Here is a 17,436-nt window from a genome sequence, read left to right on the forward strand (position 1 = left end):
GCCCTGTCTGGTCCCAAACCCTCCTCCAGCCTCACCTCCATGCCTTTTCTCATTCTGTTTCCTTTACCTGCATCTCCCTTCTCTTTTTAAGTTAAGGTCTACTTTTCTTTGAAGACTCAGCGCGGGTCTGATCTCTTGAGGGAGGCTTCCCCAGTCTCTTTCCCACAGGCTGGGTTAGGTGCTGCTCCTCTGGGCTCCTGTGCTGTTCTGGGCATAAGGCCACTGTGGCCTTAACAACTAAGAATTACAGCTGAGGTTTACTGAGCACTCAGTAAGTGTCCAGACAGGCCCTTCACCCAGCATTATCGCTCTGTTGCCCAGGCTGGAGTGCAGTGACGTGATCTCAGCTCACTGCAACCTCTGCCTCCCGGGTTCAAGTGATTCTCCTGCCTCAGCCTCCCATGTAGCTGGGATTACAGGCACCCGCCACTATGCCTGGCTAATTTTTGTATTTTTAGTAGAGCCAGGGTTTCTCCATGTTGGCCAGGCTGGTGTCGAACTCCTGACCTCAAGTGACCTGCCCATCTTGGCCTCCCAAAGTGTTGGGATTACAGGCATGAGCCACTGTGCCAGGCAGCTGCTGTTTTTATTTCTGCTGTTTTTTTTTTTTTTTTTTGATCATGGTCGAAGGCTGGTGATTTTCCTGATGAGGACACTGAGCCTGACGGGGGTAAAAGCTGAGTGTCGGGGTTGGGATGTAGACCCCGGGCAGTGTGGCTCCTACTCCTATTCTGATCCTCTGCCTTATACTCTCTCTGCCCGCCTGCTACGCTGAGCATAAGGTATGGTAGGTTTCTATTTAGGGCAATGTATTTGACCTTCCCCTGACCTGTGAACCCAGGTGTGCAGGGTCTCAGCTCCCTTTGTGCCTCCACCCCATGCCTCTCACAGTCCCAGAGGGGGCTGCACCTGAACCTCATGTTCCCAGGTCTACAGCTGGGGCTCCCTTCCTTGCCCCTGGTAGTCCAGGAAGAACCTGAATGTGCCAGGGCCCCTCTCCAGTGCTAACTCAATGTCCCATCCCACCCAATGCTGCCTCCACACTCGCCTAGGGTCAGTTTAATCCAGCTAAGGGGGCTCCGCATAGAGGTCATGGCCACATGTGCCAATGTGCCAAGCCATGGGCCCAACCTCCTCAGACTTTAGCTCACTGAGGCCTCACGGCAATCTTTGAGAGAGATTGGGGGATGATTTCCATTTCACAGATGAGGAAAACTGAGGCTCAGCTGCCATCATAGAACAAGTGGGCGGAGCCAGAAGTGACTCCAGGGTTGTGTGTCTCAAAGCCCCTTAGCTTTCCCACGGCTTCCGTTCTGTTCCTGACAGGGCCATGCGTGCAAACATCCCCAAAGGACAAGAGTGTGATTCATCTTTGCATCCACCATGGGCCAGCGGCTACACCCAGGCACTGAGAGGCCAGTTGTGAAAGTCTGGACTGGGCAGGCCCTGGTTCACAGCAGACTCTGAATAACTGTTTATTGGTGGAGGTCAGCAGGGCAGGGATTACCATCTCCAGTTTATAGATGAGGAAGTTTCAATCAGCTGGGTGCAGGAAAGTTGCCCAAGGTCATCCATGAGTCAGAGGAAGAGCAAAGACTTGAACTCAGAACACCGGGAGCCTCTGCAGAATAAGAGGAAGGAGGCTGGGGCTGCTGGGCTGGGCTCTCCCACTCAGGTGGCCTGGGCTGGCAGCTTTATGGGCCCTTAAGTCACTGGGACACGTCAGCACCCATTCCAGCTGTAATAACCCTAAATCAGGCCTTGCACCCTGCAGGTAAGCTGGGCCCCAGGTAGCCTAAATAGTGACAGGTGACTGGTTTATGGTAGGCCAGGACTGGGGTCAGGGCTGGGAGATAAGGCTGAGAATGTTAAGACCAGGAACAGGAAGGGAGGGCCCTCACCCTGTGTAACCTTGAAGTTAGAGATGGCAGATGGAGCAGAAGCCACTCCACCACCCCATTCCAATATGCAGGCTCTGTGGTGCTCATAATTAAGATGCATCCGTGAGAGAGTGCACAGCTATACCCCTCCCCGCATTCTTCAGCGGGCGTGCCTCACCAGAGACTGGTTCTCCTCACCCATCTTTATGGGCTCAAGATGCACCCAGGGTCCCCCTCTCTCCTGGGGGAGCCCAAAGCAATGAACTTTAAAGTGAGTCATTGATCAACAGTCCCTTAACTCCACCAAAGGTTCCCAAACCTCTCCCCTGCTCATCAGGGAGCTGGCCAGAGGCCACAGGGACTCCTTGGGGTGGTCTTTATTCCCAGGAACAGGCTTCCTCTGTCCTGAAAGAGACGTTTTTATAGCCCTGTGAACACAAATGCACTCCCCAGAATAGGCTCTGGGTGTGGAATCCTCCCGCCGCTGTCATGGTCGCAGGGCTGGTGATTACATTATACAGTGGTGTTGATAATAGAGCCCTAAGCCTGGCATGGACACCCCCTCCCCTCCCTCCTGCCTCTCTGTAGGATCAAAGCTGCTCCCTGAGGTTGTGTGATCCTGGGCCAGGAGCGGGGAGTCAGCCTCCACTCAAAGCAAGGAGGAAGCGTTTTTTGCCGGAATCCTTCTGGGTGAGGCAATCCCCCTTCAGAGGTCCCTAGCCCAGGTTAGAAGGTCGGTAGAGACTGACAGGTTGGCAGCGGGTGGGGAAGTGGCTAAACCAGAAGAGTCCTGGTCCACTTCCGGGTTCCCTGTTCCTCTCCCGCACCCCAGCCTGAGCTTCCCAAACTCTCACAGAAGCCCCCACCCTCTGTGGGACACAGAGGACCTGCAGTAGCAGGGGGCACAGCGAAGAGAGGAGACAAGAGGCAGCTTGGGGGCGCTGCGGGGATACCCCATTTCCCCAAATGTTGGAGCCGCCCTTAAGGGAACTTTCCCTGGACTCCTCTGGAGATCTAGGCAAATGGGAGAACTAGGGGTACATTCAGATCCCAGTCTCTTCTCTTCCCATCTCATCTCTCCACCTGGGGGGGTCAAAGAACCTAGCTCCTCCCCTTTGACCCCATCAGTTTCTCCTTCACCGAGTCCTCTTACAATCCATTTCTTAATTCTGCCCCCTCAACCCTCCCTGCTCATCACATAAACACCAGCAAGGGCAGTTTAGGGACAGCTTTGCTCTGTGTTTGAAGAAAGGTCTTTGGTCTACTTAGAAATTAAGTTTGGAGCAGCCTGGGAGGAAATGGAAGAGATGAGACCCAGAGAGAGAATCAATGACCACTGCCTGGGAGAGAAAAGAGAGGCTCTCTGCGGCCACTGATTCAACAAACGGCATCACACGCCCCTCAGCCTCTCATCTCTTCGAGGCTATCTCCACAGCCACCCCATCCCAAGGCCATTCCCATTCAAGACCACTGCGCAGGGGTGGCGCCAAAATGATTGAAGTCATCATCGGGGCACTCATCTTTGTGTGGGTCAAGCACTTTGTGGTGTCGCGTCCCTGTTCCCAAACCAGGGACCAGGAGTCAGATGGGGGAGGGGCAGGGCGCCGCTTCTGAGTGGAGAGGACGCGGAGTGGGTGAGGGGGCCTCGTGCACAGGGCAAGAGGTGGCAGGTCGGGGCGGGGGACAGGGAGAGCGGAGGATTTCAGATGAGGGACAGGGGGAAGGTGGGGAGGGGAGGGCAGGCCCTGCCAGTGGGAGGAGCCGCCTCCCGCGTCCAGCTGTCGGGGCTCCCTCCCGTTGCTGCTCCGCTATAAAACGCAGGCCGGCAGGATCGCTGCACCCGCGGCGGCCTTCTCGGTGCGCGACCCCCGGCCCGGAGGCCTCTTTGCTGTCGCGCAACATGCGGATGCTGCTGGTGCTCCTGGCCCTGTCCGCGGCGCGGCCATCGGCCCCTGCAGGTGAGCTCCCGGGCTCCGGCCCCAGGTGCCCCTCGGCGGCCCCCTCCGTGCCCCCAGCTCCCGCCCCGCAGAGTCTCCCCGCGGGCTGCCTGTGCGCGTTGGCGGCGCGTGGGTCCCGGGTTGCGTGTGCGCCGGGGGCCGCGAGGGTGCGGGAGGACCGAGCAGCGCGCGAGCTTGTGTGTGCACACGCGTGTCCGCGGCGGCCGGGGGAGCGTGTGCACGCGTGTACGCGGTGAGGGTGTGCGCGTGGCCGGCGTCCCGGAGCAAGACGAGTTGGGAGTCCCTGATAAGGATGCTTCCCAGGCTGGGCGCGGGTGTTCCCACCTGTAATCCAAGCACTTTGGGAGGCAGAGGCGGGTGGATCACCTGAGCTCAGGAGTTCGAGACCAGCCTGGCCAATATGATGAAACCCCATCTCTACCAAAAATACAAACATTAGCCAGGCGTGCTGGCACACGCCTGTAATCCCAGCAACTCGGGAGGCTGAGACAGGAGAATTGCTTGAACCTAGGAGCTGAAAGTTGCAATCAGATCACGCCACTGCACTCCAGCCTGCTGCGCCGTCTAAAAAAAAGAAGAAGAAGAAGAAGAAGAAAAGGATGCTTCTCAGACCGGCCTCAACGCAAGCCTTGTTTTCTCACCCAGCGTCCTCCGTCTGTCCGTGGGTTTCCGTCGGTCCTGCTGGGACTCAGCGTTGGGCGACTGCCCCGGGGCCAGAGCAAGGGCGGTGTGGCAGGGTCCTGGGAGTCGCCCTTCCCACCTAGGTTCCTTGCCCCTGAGGGTCGCAAGCTCCCCTGGCCTCCCTAGCCCCCAGCGCTGAATTGGGAGCCTGGTGGGGCGGGGCGGGGGTCCCGGAGCCCCGAGGCCTCTGCGGAGCCGGTCTTTCCGGACAGGGTGATTTTCGTTTAAAGATTAATGGTGAAGTCGAGCTCTTAATTATTCCTCTAGGTGGGAGGTGGCAGGAAAGGCATGTTAATGTTTGATAAGGCGCTAAAGGCGCTTCAAGCGGCTGGGCACAGAGATCCGATCCTGGAGGCACCTTCTTTGCAACCCCAGACCCCATCACCAGAAGACCCCATCTGCCAGTTTTCAGCCCAGCCACCCCTCGGATGGTTCTTGGGGTCCACGCAGGCTGAAACCTCCTCTCCTAAGTTAGGTGCTCCACCCTCGAAGCCGCGGAGTGAGGGGTGAAGGTGTCCTCTGCACAGAGGAGCCAGCGTGTGCCCTTTGCAGCAGGGACTGGCTGAGCTGTTGTAGAGGATCCAGTGGCATCTTGCAGCCTCTCCTCCGGGCCCCTGGGGGAAGAAAGAGAAAAAGCAGAATGTGAAAACTTTTATTTGTAGGGTTAGACACTGGAAACCTACTAAGCAGCTAGACAGTAGAAAGAGAAATGCTTTGCAGTTCGGGCGCTTTGTAGCTGTGTGGCCTTGGGTAAGTCACTTCCGTTCCCATTTGCAAAACAAGTGTAGTCATTCTGACTTCAGGGGTTTTAAGGGTTCGAATAAAATAATGGATTTAAGTGCTTAGTGCAGTGCCTGTGCCGCACGTGGTCGGTGCTCCATATACCACGTTTATGGAGCTCTCCCCCAAGCCTGGGGACAGTGTCAGGAATGTGTCTCAGCTCATCCCTCACACAAGCTGTGATCTCCTTTAGTGCCAAGGCTTTCTGACCGGGACCTGCCTTCCATTCATCCCATGGGGGACTCAAGCTGAGAAGGGACCAGGTTGCATATGGAGACCCCCAGAGCATCTCTGTCCATTGAGACAGGAGGACGGGAGAGGATATTTGGTCCCCTTCAGAGCCCCAGACCCCTGGCCGGGAGCTGCTGAGACTTTGCCCAGGACACACTTGGGTTGTGCTGAGCTGTTTTTCAGGATTATCCCCTGTCCCTCAGAGGGGGAGGTGGGGTGAGCAAGGTCCATTAGAGACGCTTCCTCAGCCATCTTGAAACAAGGGGGAGGGGTGGCAGGTCAGTCAGGGTGGGGGGCAGTAGCTGGGTGACAGGCGACGGGCTCTCAGTCTCTAACCTGTGGTCAGGGTGGATGGACTAGGTAGGATGTGGCACTGGACACTGAGACCTATGGGTAGGTAGTCCCTCTCCTTCCCAGGCCCTCTTCAGAGTGACCTCAGTCAGTGGGCTGGTACTTATCTGCAAGGGTGGCCCTCTCATTCAATGAGGACAAGAACCTGAGTGGTGGATGCTCCTGCCACCAGCACCCCACCCTCACTCCACGGACATGGGCCGGACCCCTGGCCTTGACTTCACCACCATTATGTTTTCCTGGCTTCTGCTTCCTGAAGAAGGTAGTTAAAAGCACGTTCAGCCAAGCAGGTCAAAAGTCTCCATGATTAAGACAGTGGATCAGCGGTCACCACTACAAACCTAGGAGCTGCGGCCAGAACAAGGGAAGACCAAATTCCTAAGAAAAGCTAAGCCTGGACCAGATGTGCCCCAGGGAGGCTGTGAGGCAAGTTACAGGGGGCTCCACCCTTCACAGCTGGCTCTTGGGGACACTGGCTCGAGGAAGGCTTCTCCTGGAACGGCTGCCCCTGTGGCCTCCAGTCAGAGGAGAGGCCAGCCCAGCTTTCAAAACCCCTTCTGCCTTCAAGACCTCTTCGGGTGGGGACATGGGAGGATTATGGCAAGGAACTGTCGTGGTGCAAATGCCCTCTGATGTATTATCTCCTCAGTCACCAGCACTGGGAATTTGGTGGCTGTGCCTGTCAGAGGCGTTTGAACCAGAGTGACTCCATTTTGGGTGAGGGCTAGGAAAATGAGGCCGGAATTTGCTGGGCTGCTTTCTCAGAAAGTCAGACATTTCTAGCCTCTAGATGTTTATGGTTAACGGAACAAATTAATAATGTTTACGACACAGACCCAGACTTGGGAAGGTCCAGATACCCCGATATATGGAAACCAAAGGCATTCCTAATTTTGCTTTAAAAATAGTAATATCGGCCGGGCACGGTGGCTCACACCTGTAATCCCAGCACTTTGGGAGGCTGAGGAGGGTGGATCATTTGAGGTCAGGAGTTCGAGACCAGCCTGGCCAACATGGTGAAACCCTGTCTCTACTAAAAATACAAAAATTAACTGGGCGTGGTGGTGCATGCCTGTAATCCCAGCTACTCAGGAGACTGAGGCAGGAGAATTGCTTGAAACTGGGAGTCGGAGGTTGCAGTGAGCCAAGATCACGCCACTGCCCTCCAGGCTGGGCAACAGAGCGAGACTCCATCTCAATAATAACAATATCGATTCTTGCATAATATAGTAATTAAGAAAATTAATCCTTTATCACAAACCCCTGTAGCAGAGCACATGTCCCCATGTATACAACGCATCGGACGTGTTCCTTCTGTGACTTTTGGGAATGTCCTACTCTGTCTATGGAGTAGCTGTCCTTTCACCACTGTACTTTTTCTTTTTTTTTTAAGGAAATTTGTATTTTAATTATTTTTATGTACCGAAAACTCAACAGTGTACATTTAACTCAGTTTAGTGGCAAGTTCTTTAGCCTTTGCCTTTTGGAGCTTGGCGATATGAGCCACAGACTTGGGACCCAGGACATTGCCGCCCCAGTGACAGCAGATCTCATCGTATCTGTCATTGTAATTGGTCCTGATAGCTTCCGCCAGCTTAGCCAAAGCGCCTTTGTCTTCCGAGTTCACCTGTGTGAAGGCGACAGTCACCACTGTACTTTCTTAATAAACTTTCTTTTCCTTTGCACCGCAGACTCGCCCTGAATTCTTTCTTGTGTGAGATCCAAGAACCCTCTCGGGATCTGGGTGGGGACCCCTTTCCTGTAACACGCCTTCTGTCAGGGGAAGATTGTGGGGCTTGGAATGTCCGATAACTCTCCTGTGGAGACTGAGCAAAGGCAGAGCGGGAGCTGGAGGTTTCAGAGCTCTGCCCCACTGCTGCTGGGGCTTGGGTGGCGAGTGGGGCTGGGGATGGACCTTCAAGGGGAAAACACTGCAACTCTGAAAAAGGCGATGCCAGCAGAGCAGGAGAGGCAGTGATCAGGGCTGGGAAACTCCAAAGCCCAAAGCGGCTCTTCATGGCCAGTTTTCCCGGGGATGCTCCCTCATGGCTCCTTCCCCATCCTGTCCCCATTCCAGGGACTCCGCCCTGGCTTAGACTACAAGGAGATGGGATTGTGGAGGCAGCCCAGGCAAGAAGGGAGAGGGCGGATGAGCTCAGAGGCCTCAGCTTTGACTGAGTGGGAACCGTGCTTTTCTTAGGAATTTCCTCATCCTGAGTTCTTTCCAAGTCATTTCATTTCTCTCCTCTCTCTGCCCCTCCTTGGCTTTGGCCATCTGCTCCCAAAAGGAGGCACGGGGGTGGGGGTGAGGGGGAAGGAAGGAGTTGTCGATGGGATTTTACCAAGTGCCAAGCTGCCTGAAACCTCATTTAATCCTCCCCACGGCCCTATGAGGTGGGTATGTTTGTCTCATATTACAGATGATACAACTGAGGCTCAGAGAGCTTAAGGGGCTTGCCCCCAAACCCATCTAAGGCCCCTGAGCGGCTCAGCCAGAATTCCAAGCTCTGGATGAGATGTTCTGTTCGCCCTGCTGGTGCAACCTTAAAAAAAAATTAATAGACTTTATTTTTAAAGCAATTTTAGGCTCACATAAAAAATCAGCAGGAAGTACAGAGGGTTCCCATAGGCCCTTCTGCCCTGCATGCACTTTCCCCTCTTATTAGCATCTTGCATCCATGTAGGACATTTGAGGTGCAGCCTTTTTTTCAGAGATGCTGGGTTCTATTGCTCTGAGGCAGAGCCCTCAGCCTGGCCCCAAAGACCAGGACTGTGGGGTTGGGGGGCAGGGGAGAAAGCCTGGCTGCTTTCCTCCCAGCGGGAGCTGTGAGACGCTAGCCAAGAAGGGATCTTAGTAACACACAGTGGGGTAGGGTGGGGGGGAGGCGGGGAGGCATTCTGGGGAGGGACCGCCTAATCTCCTCCCTCATCTAGGATCTGGGAAGGCTGCCCGGCTGAACCTGAATCTATTGTCCCAGGAGCGGAGGCTGGGCTGAGTCCTCCTCTTCCCCTCTCACCAGAGTCTCCCTTCCAGGTTTGGGGTGGGAGAGGTAAGCAGGGAGGAGGCGGCTGGTGACCAAGGAATGAAATATCCAGGCCAGCCCCACGTTAGAGCTGAGTGGCCTCACGGGGGTTTCCTGGAGGGCCGGTGGCTGCTTGGCCTGGCCCCACCTGGGGAACAGAGCCCTACACCAGCTGACCTGTTGATCAGCCCTGCTTAGTTTTCGATTGAGTTTCCCTAGGTCCTCAATGCTACTGCCAGGAACACTCCATCCCAGCCCAAGGGAGGGCTTCAACCCCAGGGGTAGGCCCAGCCTCTAATCCTCCTGTGTGTGGGAGCAATAGGACACACACATGCACACTTCACACCTTTCCTCTCTGCTCCAGAGTCACACTGGTGCTACGAAAGTCAAGCCAATTCCTCCAACGACACCTGCTTGGGTGAGTACAGCCAGTCCGGGGAACTGCTGTTTTTGCATGGTGGGCACCACACAGGCCGAAATGGAGACCCCAGAAGGGTGGGAAGGTGAGGGGTGATGGTGGCCTCCCAGGCAGATATCAGTTCCCAGCACACACACACACACACACACACACACACACACTCTCTCTCTCTCTCTCTCACACACACACACAGAGATATACAAACACACACTCACACACACACAAGCACACACTCACACACGTGCACACACTCACACACACACAAACCCACACTCTCACACTCACACACACAAACACACACTCACTCTCTCCTGTCCTGGTGCTCAGGGACCAGGGAGTGTAGAGTAGCCTGAGTCTTCACTGGCACCTGCTGCCACCGAGAGGGCATATTCCTTGTGGAATGAATTGGCAGCAGCATTAAAGGAGGAAAGGCATTTTGCTGTTTCCCATAACAAAACCGGGAGTTGGTTCTATCCCAGTGACACCCCTTGCAGGGGGCCTGAGCGATGGTCCTTTATGCTTTTATTCGAATGCTGATCAATTCGAATGCAAACCCTGCAGTCTGCTGTGTTTTGGTGATTGAGCAGTGCGCCCGCTCCTGACCCTAGCCCTCCTGGTGTTGGGGTCACCAGGGTTCGGGGAACCAGCTCTTCCAGGGCTACTCCTCTCCCTCCCATTCCTCAGATGATACTCAGCGCCCTTCATCAGAAACCCCTCAGGGAGTCCCACTCCATTGCTTCCAAAGCCCTCTCCATCCATCTCCTTTAAACTCTCTGGCATCCCAGGGAAGCAGATTATCTCCGCAGTTCCCATTTTACATTTGGGAAACCCAGGGCTTGGAGAGGTGATGTGCACCACCTCATGAAGTTGTCCCTACCCTGGGGCTCACAGCCAACAGTTGGCAGCCCTGTTCCCACCTTGTCCCACACCAGGGCTAGACTCCCCAACCTTGCATGTGTGTGTCTGTGGAGGAGGAGGAGGAAGGCTCAGGAAGGGTGAGGGCGGAGTTCTGAGCTGAGCATCCCTGAAGCACAGCCTTCAGGCCACCTCAAAGCGTTGCCGTGTGGGAACTGAGTGGGTGGGCCTGACGTCAGTAGGGCGGTGGGGGCTACACTTTGGTGCCAGGCACCCCTGGCACACTCACAATCCACCCCATCTCCCTGCTCAGTACCAGGCAAGTGGGGTGGAAACTGCCAGAAGGACCGCCAGTCCCCCATCAACATCGTCACCAGAAAGGCAAAGGTGGACAAAAACCTGGGGCGCTTCTCCTTCTCCGGCTATGATAAGAAGCAAACGTGGACGGTCCAAAATAACGGGCACTCAGGTGGGCTGGACGGAGGCCCTGGGCAGGCCTGGGCACCCTAGCTCCCCGAGGACTGAGAGGACAGGGCTTCTCCCAGGAGGGCATGCCAGGCTCAGGCCCATCTGTGCTGCGAGGGGGCTGACAATCCTATGGGGGAGGACAGCTTTCGAGAGGAGAGAACACTCTAGTATGTTTTCGGTACTTTCGTCAGACCAGTCTGGGATGGGGGAAGGAAGCGTTCCAGGAAGAAGGACATGGGCAAAGCTGCGGAGGCATGAAACAGCTCAGCACGTTCGGAGAACTGCCAGGAGCTCTGTGTGGATGAAGAACAGAGAGTGAACCCAGGCGGAGCCCAAGCAAGGCCCAGGGGCAGCTGGGCTGGGACCCAGGGGCAGGTCACCCAGGCCTGAGGAGTTTGGACATTACCCCGAGGACGCCAGGGCACCACAGAGGAGGTGGACGCAGAGGAGGCACCAGGCCAGAGCTGCAGTTTGGGGCAGTGGAGGGTGCAGGAGGGGGGGAGACAGGCAGGGAGGCCAAGGAGGAGGCCAGGGAAAGGTCCAGGGCTGTCCCACCCCGCCCCACCCCTGCAGGCCAGGACCAGAGCCCATGAAGGGTGGGAGGCAGGAGAGAATGTCCCATCTGGGTGAAGCTGGGATGAGGGCCTGGAAGAGGCTGAGGGAGGCCGGTTCGAGGGCTCTGCCCCTTCTGTGCCCCCAGTGATGATGTTGCTGGGGAACAAGGCCAGCATTTCTGGAGGAGGACTGCCCGCCCGGTACCAGGCCACACAGTTGCATCTGCACTGGTCCAACTTTCTAGATAAGGGCTCTGAGCACAGCCTGGATGGGGAACACTTTGCCATGGAGGTGAGGGCCCCTTCTGGACTGGGACCTTGTCTGGGCTCTGGGTGTGCACCTGCCTTGGGCAAGCAGGGTAGTCCAGGTCCTTCATAGGTTGCCTCTTCACCCCTCCACCCCCACCAGGTGCACATAGTACATGAGAAAGAGAAGGGGACATTGAGGAACGTGAAAGAGGCCCAGGACCCTGAAGACGAGATCGCGGTGCTGGCCTTTCTGGTGGAGGTGGGACTCCCATTCCTCACCTCCCAGGGAACCTGGGGCTGAGAGCTTCTTCCAGGATCCAGAGACCTGGGACTCCAGCGAAGCAGGAGGGGGTGGGGAGACTCCAACTTCCGCCTCTGTTTCTAGGGTTGCATGTTCCTGGGCCAGGTGGGGAGCCCAGAGCCTCAATCCCAGAAGCTGCCTGGCCTTCCATCCCCAGATCAGGAGAATGAACTGGCCACCACCACTGGCTCCCTGCAGATTCTCAAGACCCTTCCCTCCCTTTCCAGGCTGGACCCCAGGAGAACAAGGGCTTCCGGCCGCTGGTGGAGGCACTGTCTAATATCCCCAAACCTGGTGAGTCAGGACTGGGGAGAACAGCGTGGGGTGAGGAGGGGATTCCTTCCACAAAGGAAGGAGTGGGTGTGCGGGGAGCTGGGCTCTCAGAGTGCAGGGGAAGTGGGGCTCCTTCTCCCACCCTCACTGACGGTGTCCTTTGCCCCCACCCCAGAGATGAACACCACGATGGCAGAGAGCAGCCTGCTGGACTTCCTCCCCAAGGAGGAGAAACTGAGGCACTACTTCCGCTACCTGGGCTCTCTCACCACACCGACCTGCGACGAGAAGGTCGTCTGGACCGTGTTTCAGGAGCCTATTCAGCTTCACAGAGAACAGGTGCACAGGGCCCGGGGTAGGGCACAGACTCCCACTGCCTGGTTCCCCAGAAATTATCCCTCTGTCTGCCCTGAGAAGGATACGGGTGGGGAGCCCAGGGAACTGAAGTCCATTGTTAATCATGGACATTCACTGAAGACAGGCAAGAAAGGCCTGAGCCGTTCCATCACCAGACGGGGGGGCTAGACGGGAGGCAGGGGAAGGTGGAATCATTCAGAAAATGGTGCTGGGGTTTCTACAATGAAGGAGGCTCTGGGGAGACAGCAGTGAGTCCAGAGGACCCAAATGTCTGCCCTTGCACTACTTCCATTCCAAAACAGTCGTTCTCAAAGTGTGGCCCCTGGACCAGTGAAGTCAACATCATCACCGGGGGAATTGTTAGAAATGCTAATCCTCAGAGCTACTGAATTAGGAGCTCTGGGGGTGGAGCCCAGGCCTCTGGGGCCCAACAAGCCCGCCTTCCAGCTGATGCTAACGCATGCTCAAGTTTGAGAGCCACTGTCCTGTAGTAAGAGTGACAAGAGAAACAGGCATTGCTGGCCCCCTGGGGTGTGAGTGAAAGGAAGCCAATGGGCGCTTAGCCCTCACCTATGCCACGCACCTCATTTACATCCCCTATTCTTATCATCGTCACGACCACCTTGAGAGCAAGAGGTTCAGAGCCCCTCTTTCCTAATGAGGGCTCCCAGGTCAGGACGAGGTGCCTGCCTGAGGTCACACGGCAGGGAGTGCAGCTCTCCCTGCCCCCATCCGCTGAGCCCGTCGCTTTCGCAGATCCTGGCATTCTCTCAGAAGCTGTACTACGACAAGGACCAGAAACTGAACATGACGAACAATGTCAGGCCCCTGCAGCGGCTGGGGCAGCGCGTGGTGCTCAGGTCTGGGGCCCCAGGTCAGCTGCTGCCCCGGGTCCTGCCTGCCCTGCTGGGCCCCACGCTGGCCCGCCTGCTGGCCAGCTTCCTGCGATGATGGCTCACTTCTGCACACAGCCTCTTCCATGCCTCAGCTCTCCAAGTCCTGGGCTTCCAGTCCTTAGGCTTCCCAGGTGGGACTTTAGGCATGATTAAAATATGGACATATTTTTGGAGAAACCTTTCTCAAGTGTGTTTTTAGCTTCCCACAACTACCCCACCCTGTCCCCCTCCACCCACCCCTGTTCCAGGGCGGGGGCTTTAAGGCCATAAGATTTCTCCCGAGCAGGTACCACCAGGTGTCCCCACTCTCATTCTCTGTGAATTCTGTGTCCACACCCCACTCCCTTCTACCGGGATCTGGACCTTGGAGAGATGCTGAAGACATCCTGGAGTTTCATCACAGTGGAAGCTAGAGGAGTTCCAATCTAATCTCTTCATCATATAGAGGGAGAAACTGAGGCTGAGAAAGAAGAGGCTGGGGCCGGGCATGGTGATTCACGCCTGTAATCCCAGCATGTTGCGAGGCAGAGGCAGGTGAATCACTTGAGCCCTGGAGTTCAAGACCAGCCTAGGCAACATGGTGAAGCCCTGTCTCTATAAAAAATACAGAAATTAACCAGGTGTGGTGGTGCACACCTGTAGTCCCAGCTACTCAGGAGGCTGAGGCAGGAGGATTGCTTGAACCCACAAGGTGAAGGTTGCAGTGAGCTGAGATTGCGCCACTGCACTCCAGCCTGGGCAACAGAGTGAGAGAGAAGAGGCTGCTCAGCTGGCTGGAGGGCACATAGTGAGGCTAGGGCAGAGCCAACTGCATGGAGGCAAACCCAGCCCTGTGTGTTCTCCCCGTGCTAGAGGTGAAAGGGTGTCCTGTGTGGGGATGGCCTAGGCAAGGTGGGCGACAGGAAGTTCATTTGTTTGCTCAAATATTTATTGAGCATTTATGCTCTAGGCACTGGGGATATGGCAGAGAATAAAAGACAAAAATGCCTGCCCCCCTGGAGTTCACAGTCCAGTGGAGAGACAGCCCATAAATGAAGCAGATACGTTGCCTAACAGATCGGGAGGCAGAGAGTGCATGGGAGAAAGAGAATTCAGGGCAGGGAGCCGGGCACAGTGGCTCATGCCTGTAATTCCAGCACTTTGGGAAGCAAGGCGGGCAGATCACCTGAGGTCAGAGGTTTGAGACCAGCCTGGCCAATATGGCGAAACACAGTCTCTACTAAAAATACAAAAATTAGCTCGGTGCGGTGGCAGGTACCCGTAATTCAGCTACTTAGGAGGCTGAGGCAGGAGAATTGAAACAGAGGTTGCAGTGAGCCAAGATTGAACCACTACACTCCAACCTGGGCGACAGAGAGAGACTCCATCTCAAAAGAAAAAAAAAAAAAAAGAATTCAGGGAAGGGAAGGTGGGAGGCCCTGGGGGAAGGGGAGGCTGGGAGGAGGCCAGGGAAGGCGGCCTCTGGAGACTGCAAGTGTTGAGGTGCGGTGGGGAGGGCGCCTTCGGGAGAAACAGCAGGGAGAAATAGCGGGGGAGGAAGCGGGGACAGGGGAGGCAGGAGAGCGAGGTGGGGGGCATTGGTTTGGAGCAGGGGAGCTGTAGAGGTGAGGGCAGAACGCAGGGACAGTTCAGAAGCTGCCGCAGTGCCCAGGAGCTGATCTGCTGATGGATTAGCAGTGACATATGAGGGAGGGCTCATGGGGGTGTCCAAGGGTGTGGGGCCTGGTCCCTTGGGACTTGTCAGGAAGGTCCCCACTGCAGCCGTGATTACATCTCTATCTCTAACGGGTTGTTTTCCCTCCTGCAGCCCCGAGGGAAGTGGAGGGAGAGGACCTGGGAAGAGGCTGGTGAGAGGGGGTCCAGGACACCAGAATGAGAAGGAAAGAAGGGTACCCATGAGGTCCCCAAGCCAGGTCAGGCCCCAGGTGCCAGGAACTGAGGTCCCACAGCTCTCAGACCTCACTGTCAGGAGTATGACTGGATTTTGGAATTCGTGAGCCTTGGAGTGGCGTTGGCTGAGTGAATGGGGGACCCAGGTTTCCCTGGCTGGGTATGAGGACCCCTCTGGCAGGCTGAAAGTCGGGAGGTAGACAGTTTCCTCACAGGAAGGCGTGCCCGCCAGGAGGGCACTGAGGAATTCCATCACCTGGTTCTAGAATCCCTTGCTGGCTGTGGGAGGGGAGCTGGTTGGAGGAGGTGGTCTCTAAGCCTTCTCCCACCCCGTGCCCCCCATGCCCCTGACCACCCCCAGTCAGCTCAGGGAGAGGAGAGACGGCTGCTACCCTCCCTCCTCCCTTTCCCTACCTCTTCCCTTTTGTGACCAAAAATAAGTCCCCCCTCCCTTCCCTGGTGACCACGCAGCTGTGGGGGAGGGGTGGTAGTGCTGTTGCCATGGCAACCGCAGGCCGCCTGTCAGCAGGGGGTGTGTGGACGCAGAACCTGGAACCTGTTCTTTGGTTCCCACACAGACTGCGGGGAATCTAAGCTGCCCCTTCAAGGCTCAGGGCTCTGAGGTCAGAATGGCCCCTCCCTGCTCCCCAAAGGCACCCTATCCCCACCCCCATCCCTGCCTTCCAGGCAACCTTAGTGAATAATGTGGCAGCAGGACCAGGAAGTCCTGACCTCTCCAACCCAAGGCAGAAGGCGTTCGACCCTCCCCGTCCCCCTGGTCCCCAAATCATAAACCTGGCCAGCAGGAGCCAGAACGGGCACAGCTTGTCCACGGCCTGGGGCTCTGGCCACCTCCCATGTCCTGCCTGCCCTCCCTGTGGCCCAGAGGCCAGAGCAGGTGCTGCCAGCACTCAACTCCCAGCCAAATCACCAGGGCCAGCCACTGCAGAAGTGGGCAGCTCACTCCGGGCACTGGCCCCCACCTCCAGAGGCCCCCACTGATGGAGTTCCTTCTTGTGAACATGAGTGTGTTCATGAAGAGTTTCCTGTTAGTAAATTGACTCCCTCTGTGCGGCCCCCGCCACCCCCAGCAGACCCCACCCTGGGGATGGTGGCTCTGAGTTCCCTGTGCCCAGTCTCGTCTGGCTTCTGAGACAGTTTCCTCTGAGGGTGAGGGAGGAGAACCCCCTTATTCACAAAGAGGGTCCAGCCTGGCCCCTGAGCCCTCCTTTCATTCATCTCTGATGCCCCGTGGGTGACCCCATGGGGTGCGCGCGCGCACACACACATACACACACACACCGGCCTTCACTCCTTCACTGTAGCTGGCCAGGCCTGGGGGAGGCTCGCAGGCTAATGGTTTTACCCACAACCTGACTTCTCAGGGGGTCACTGGCCGGCGCCCAGCACAGCATGAAGCACATTTTTGGGTGCCTACCATGTGCCAGGTGGGGGCCATGCTGCAATCCCATCAGGGTGGCATTATCCCTGCCACGGCATGGACAAGGAAGCCAAGGCACAGAGAGGCACCGGGCACTTGTCGGAACCTGGGGCCACTCTCCTGCAACTCCTTGGCTCCCCTGGCCCGCTCTAACCTTCAGCTGAGCCATCTGTGTCCAGGGAGGGTAAGGGCCGCAGCACCCTGTCCCACCCATCTCCGCCGGTTGCTGTCCATCCCCAGTGGGCCATCTCTTTGGCCCCCTGTTTAGATTCGGCATCCGGATGGGAGCCAGGGGCTAAAAATACTCCCATGTGTTTAGATGGTTCTTGGAAAATAAACTTCCCCATCTTGGCTCTTGGTTTGCACACTTGCTGGCCTTGCTTCCTGTGGCTCTGATCTGACAGTGTGGGGGTGGGGGAGGAAGGTGGGGCGGAGGAGGGTCTACAGGGGGCCCAGAGTCGTGGGGGCGGTGTGGACATCTGCCCATGGTTCCTGCAGGCTGCGGTGTCTCAAAACTCCAGGGGGCGCCTATACGGACACCACCTTGTGAACGGTGCCCCCCACGTGGTGCAACCCCGAGGCTCTGAGCTTGTGTGTGTGTTGTGGTGGGAAGAGGCAAGGAAGCTGGTGGCTCCATGGGCATGCTCGCTGCTCTGGGCCTCGGTTCATCCATCTGCAGAAGGGGCTACCCTTGGTCCCCCCATCTAACTGGGCCTGGCAGTCCCGGGCTCCTGCTGTCCCTGGTGACCTCGGGAGGAAGGTCAGGCCTATCTCTGAGGTTGGGGAACTGTTCCTGCACCTTGCACTACACATGTCCTAGCCGCTGTGTT

At 56.8% G+C, this 17,436-nt stretch overlaps 1 protein-coding gene across 1 annotated transcript; it reads left to right on the forward strand.

The window, feature by feature from the left end:
- The first annotated feature begins 3,588 nt into the window (after positions 1–3,588).
- On the forward strand, positions 3,589–13,452 carry CA4 (carbonic anhydrase 4). Its single transcript, XM_030922581.1, has 8 exons — positions 3,589–3,838; positions 9,269–9,322; positions 10,491–10,646; positions 11,346–11,491; positions 11,609–11,707; positions 11,977–12,043; positions 12,198–12,361; positions 13,136–13,452. Exons 1-8 carry the CDS (start codon positions 3,781–3,783, stop codon positions 13,328–13,330), a joined length of 939 nt encoding a protein of 312 aa, XP_030778441.1. The 5' UTR covers positions 3,589–3,780; the 3' UTR covers positions 13,331–13,452.
- The last annotated feature ends 3,984 nt before the right edge of the window (positions 13,453–17,436 follow it).

This window comes from Rhinopithecus roxellana, chromosome 19, assembly GCF_007565055.1.
Source record: "Rhinopithecus roxellana isolate Shanxi Qingling chromosome 19, ASM756505v1, whole genome shotgun sequence".
Taxonomy (NCBI): domain Eukaryota; kingdom Metazoa; phylum Chordata; class Mammalia; order Primates; family Cercopithecidae; genus Rhinopithecus; species Rhinopithecus roxellana.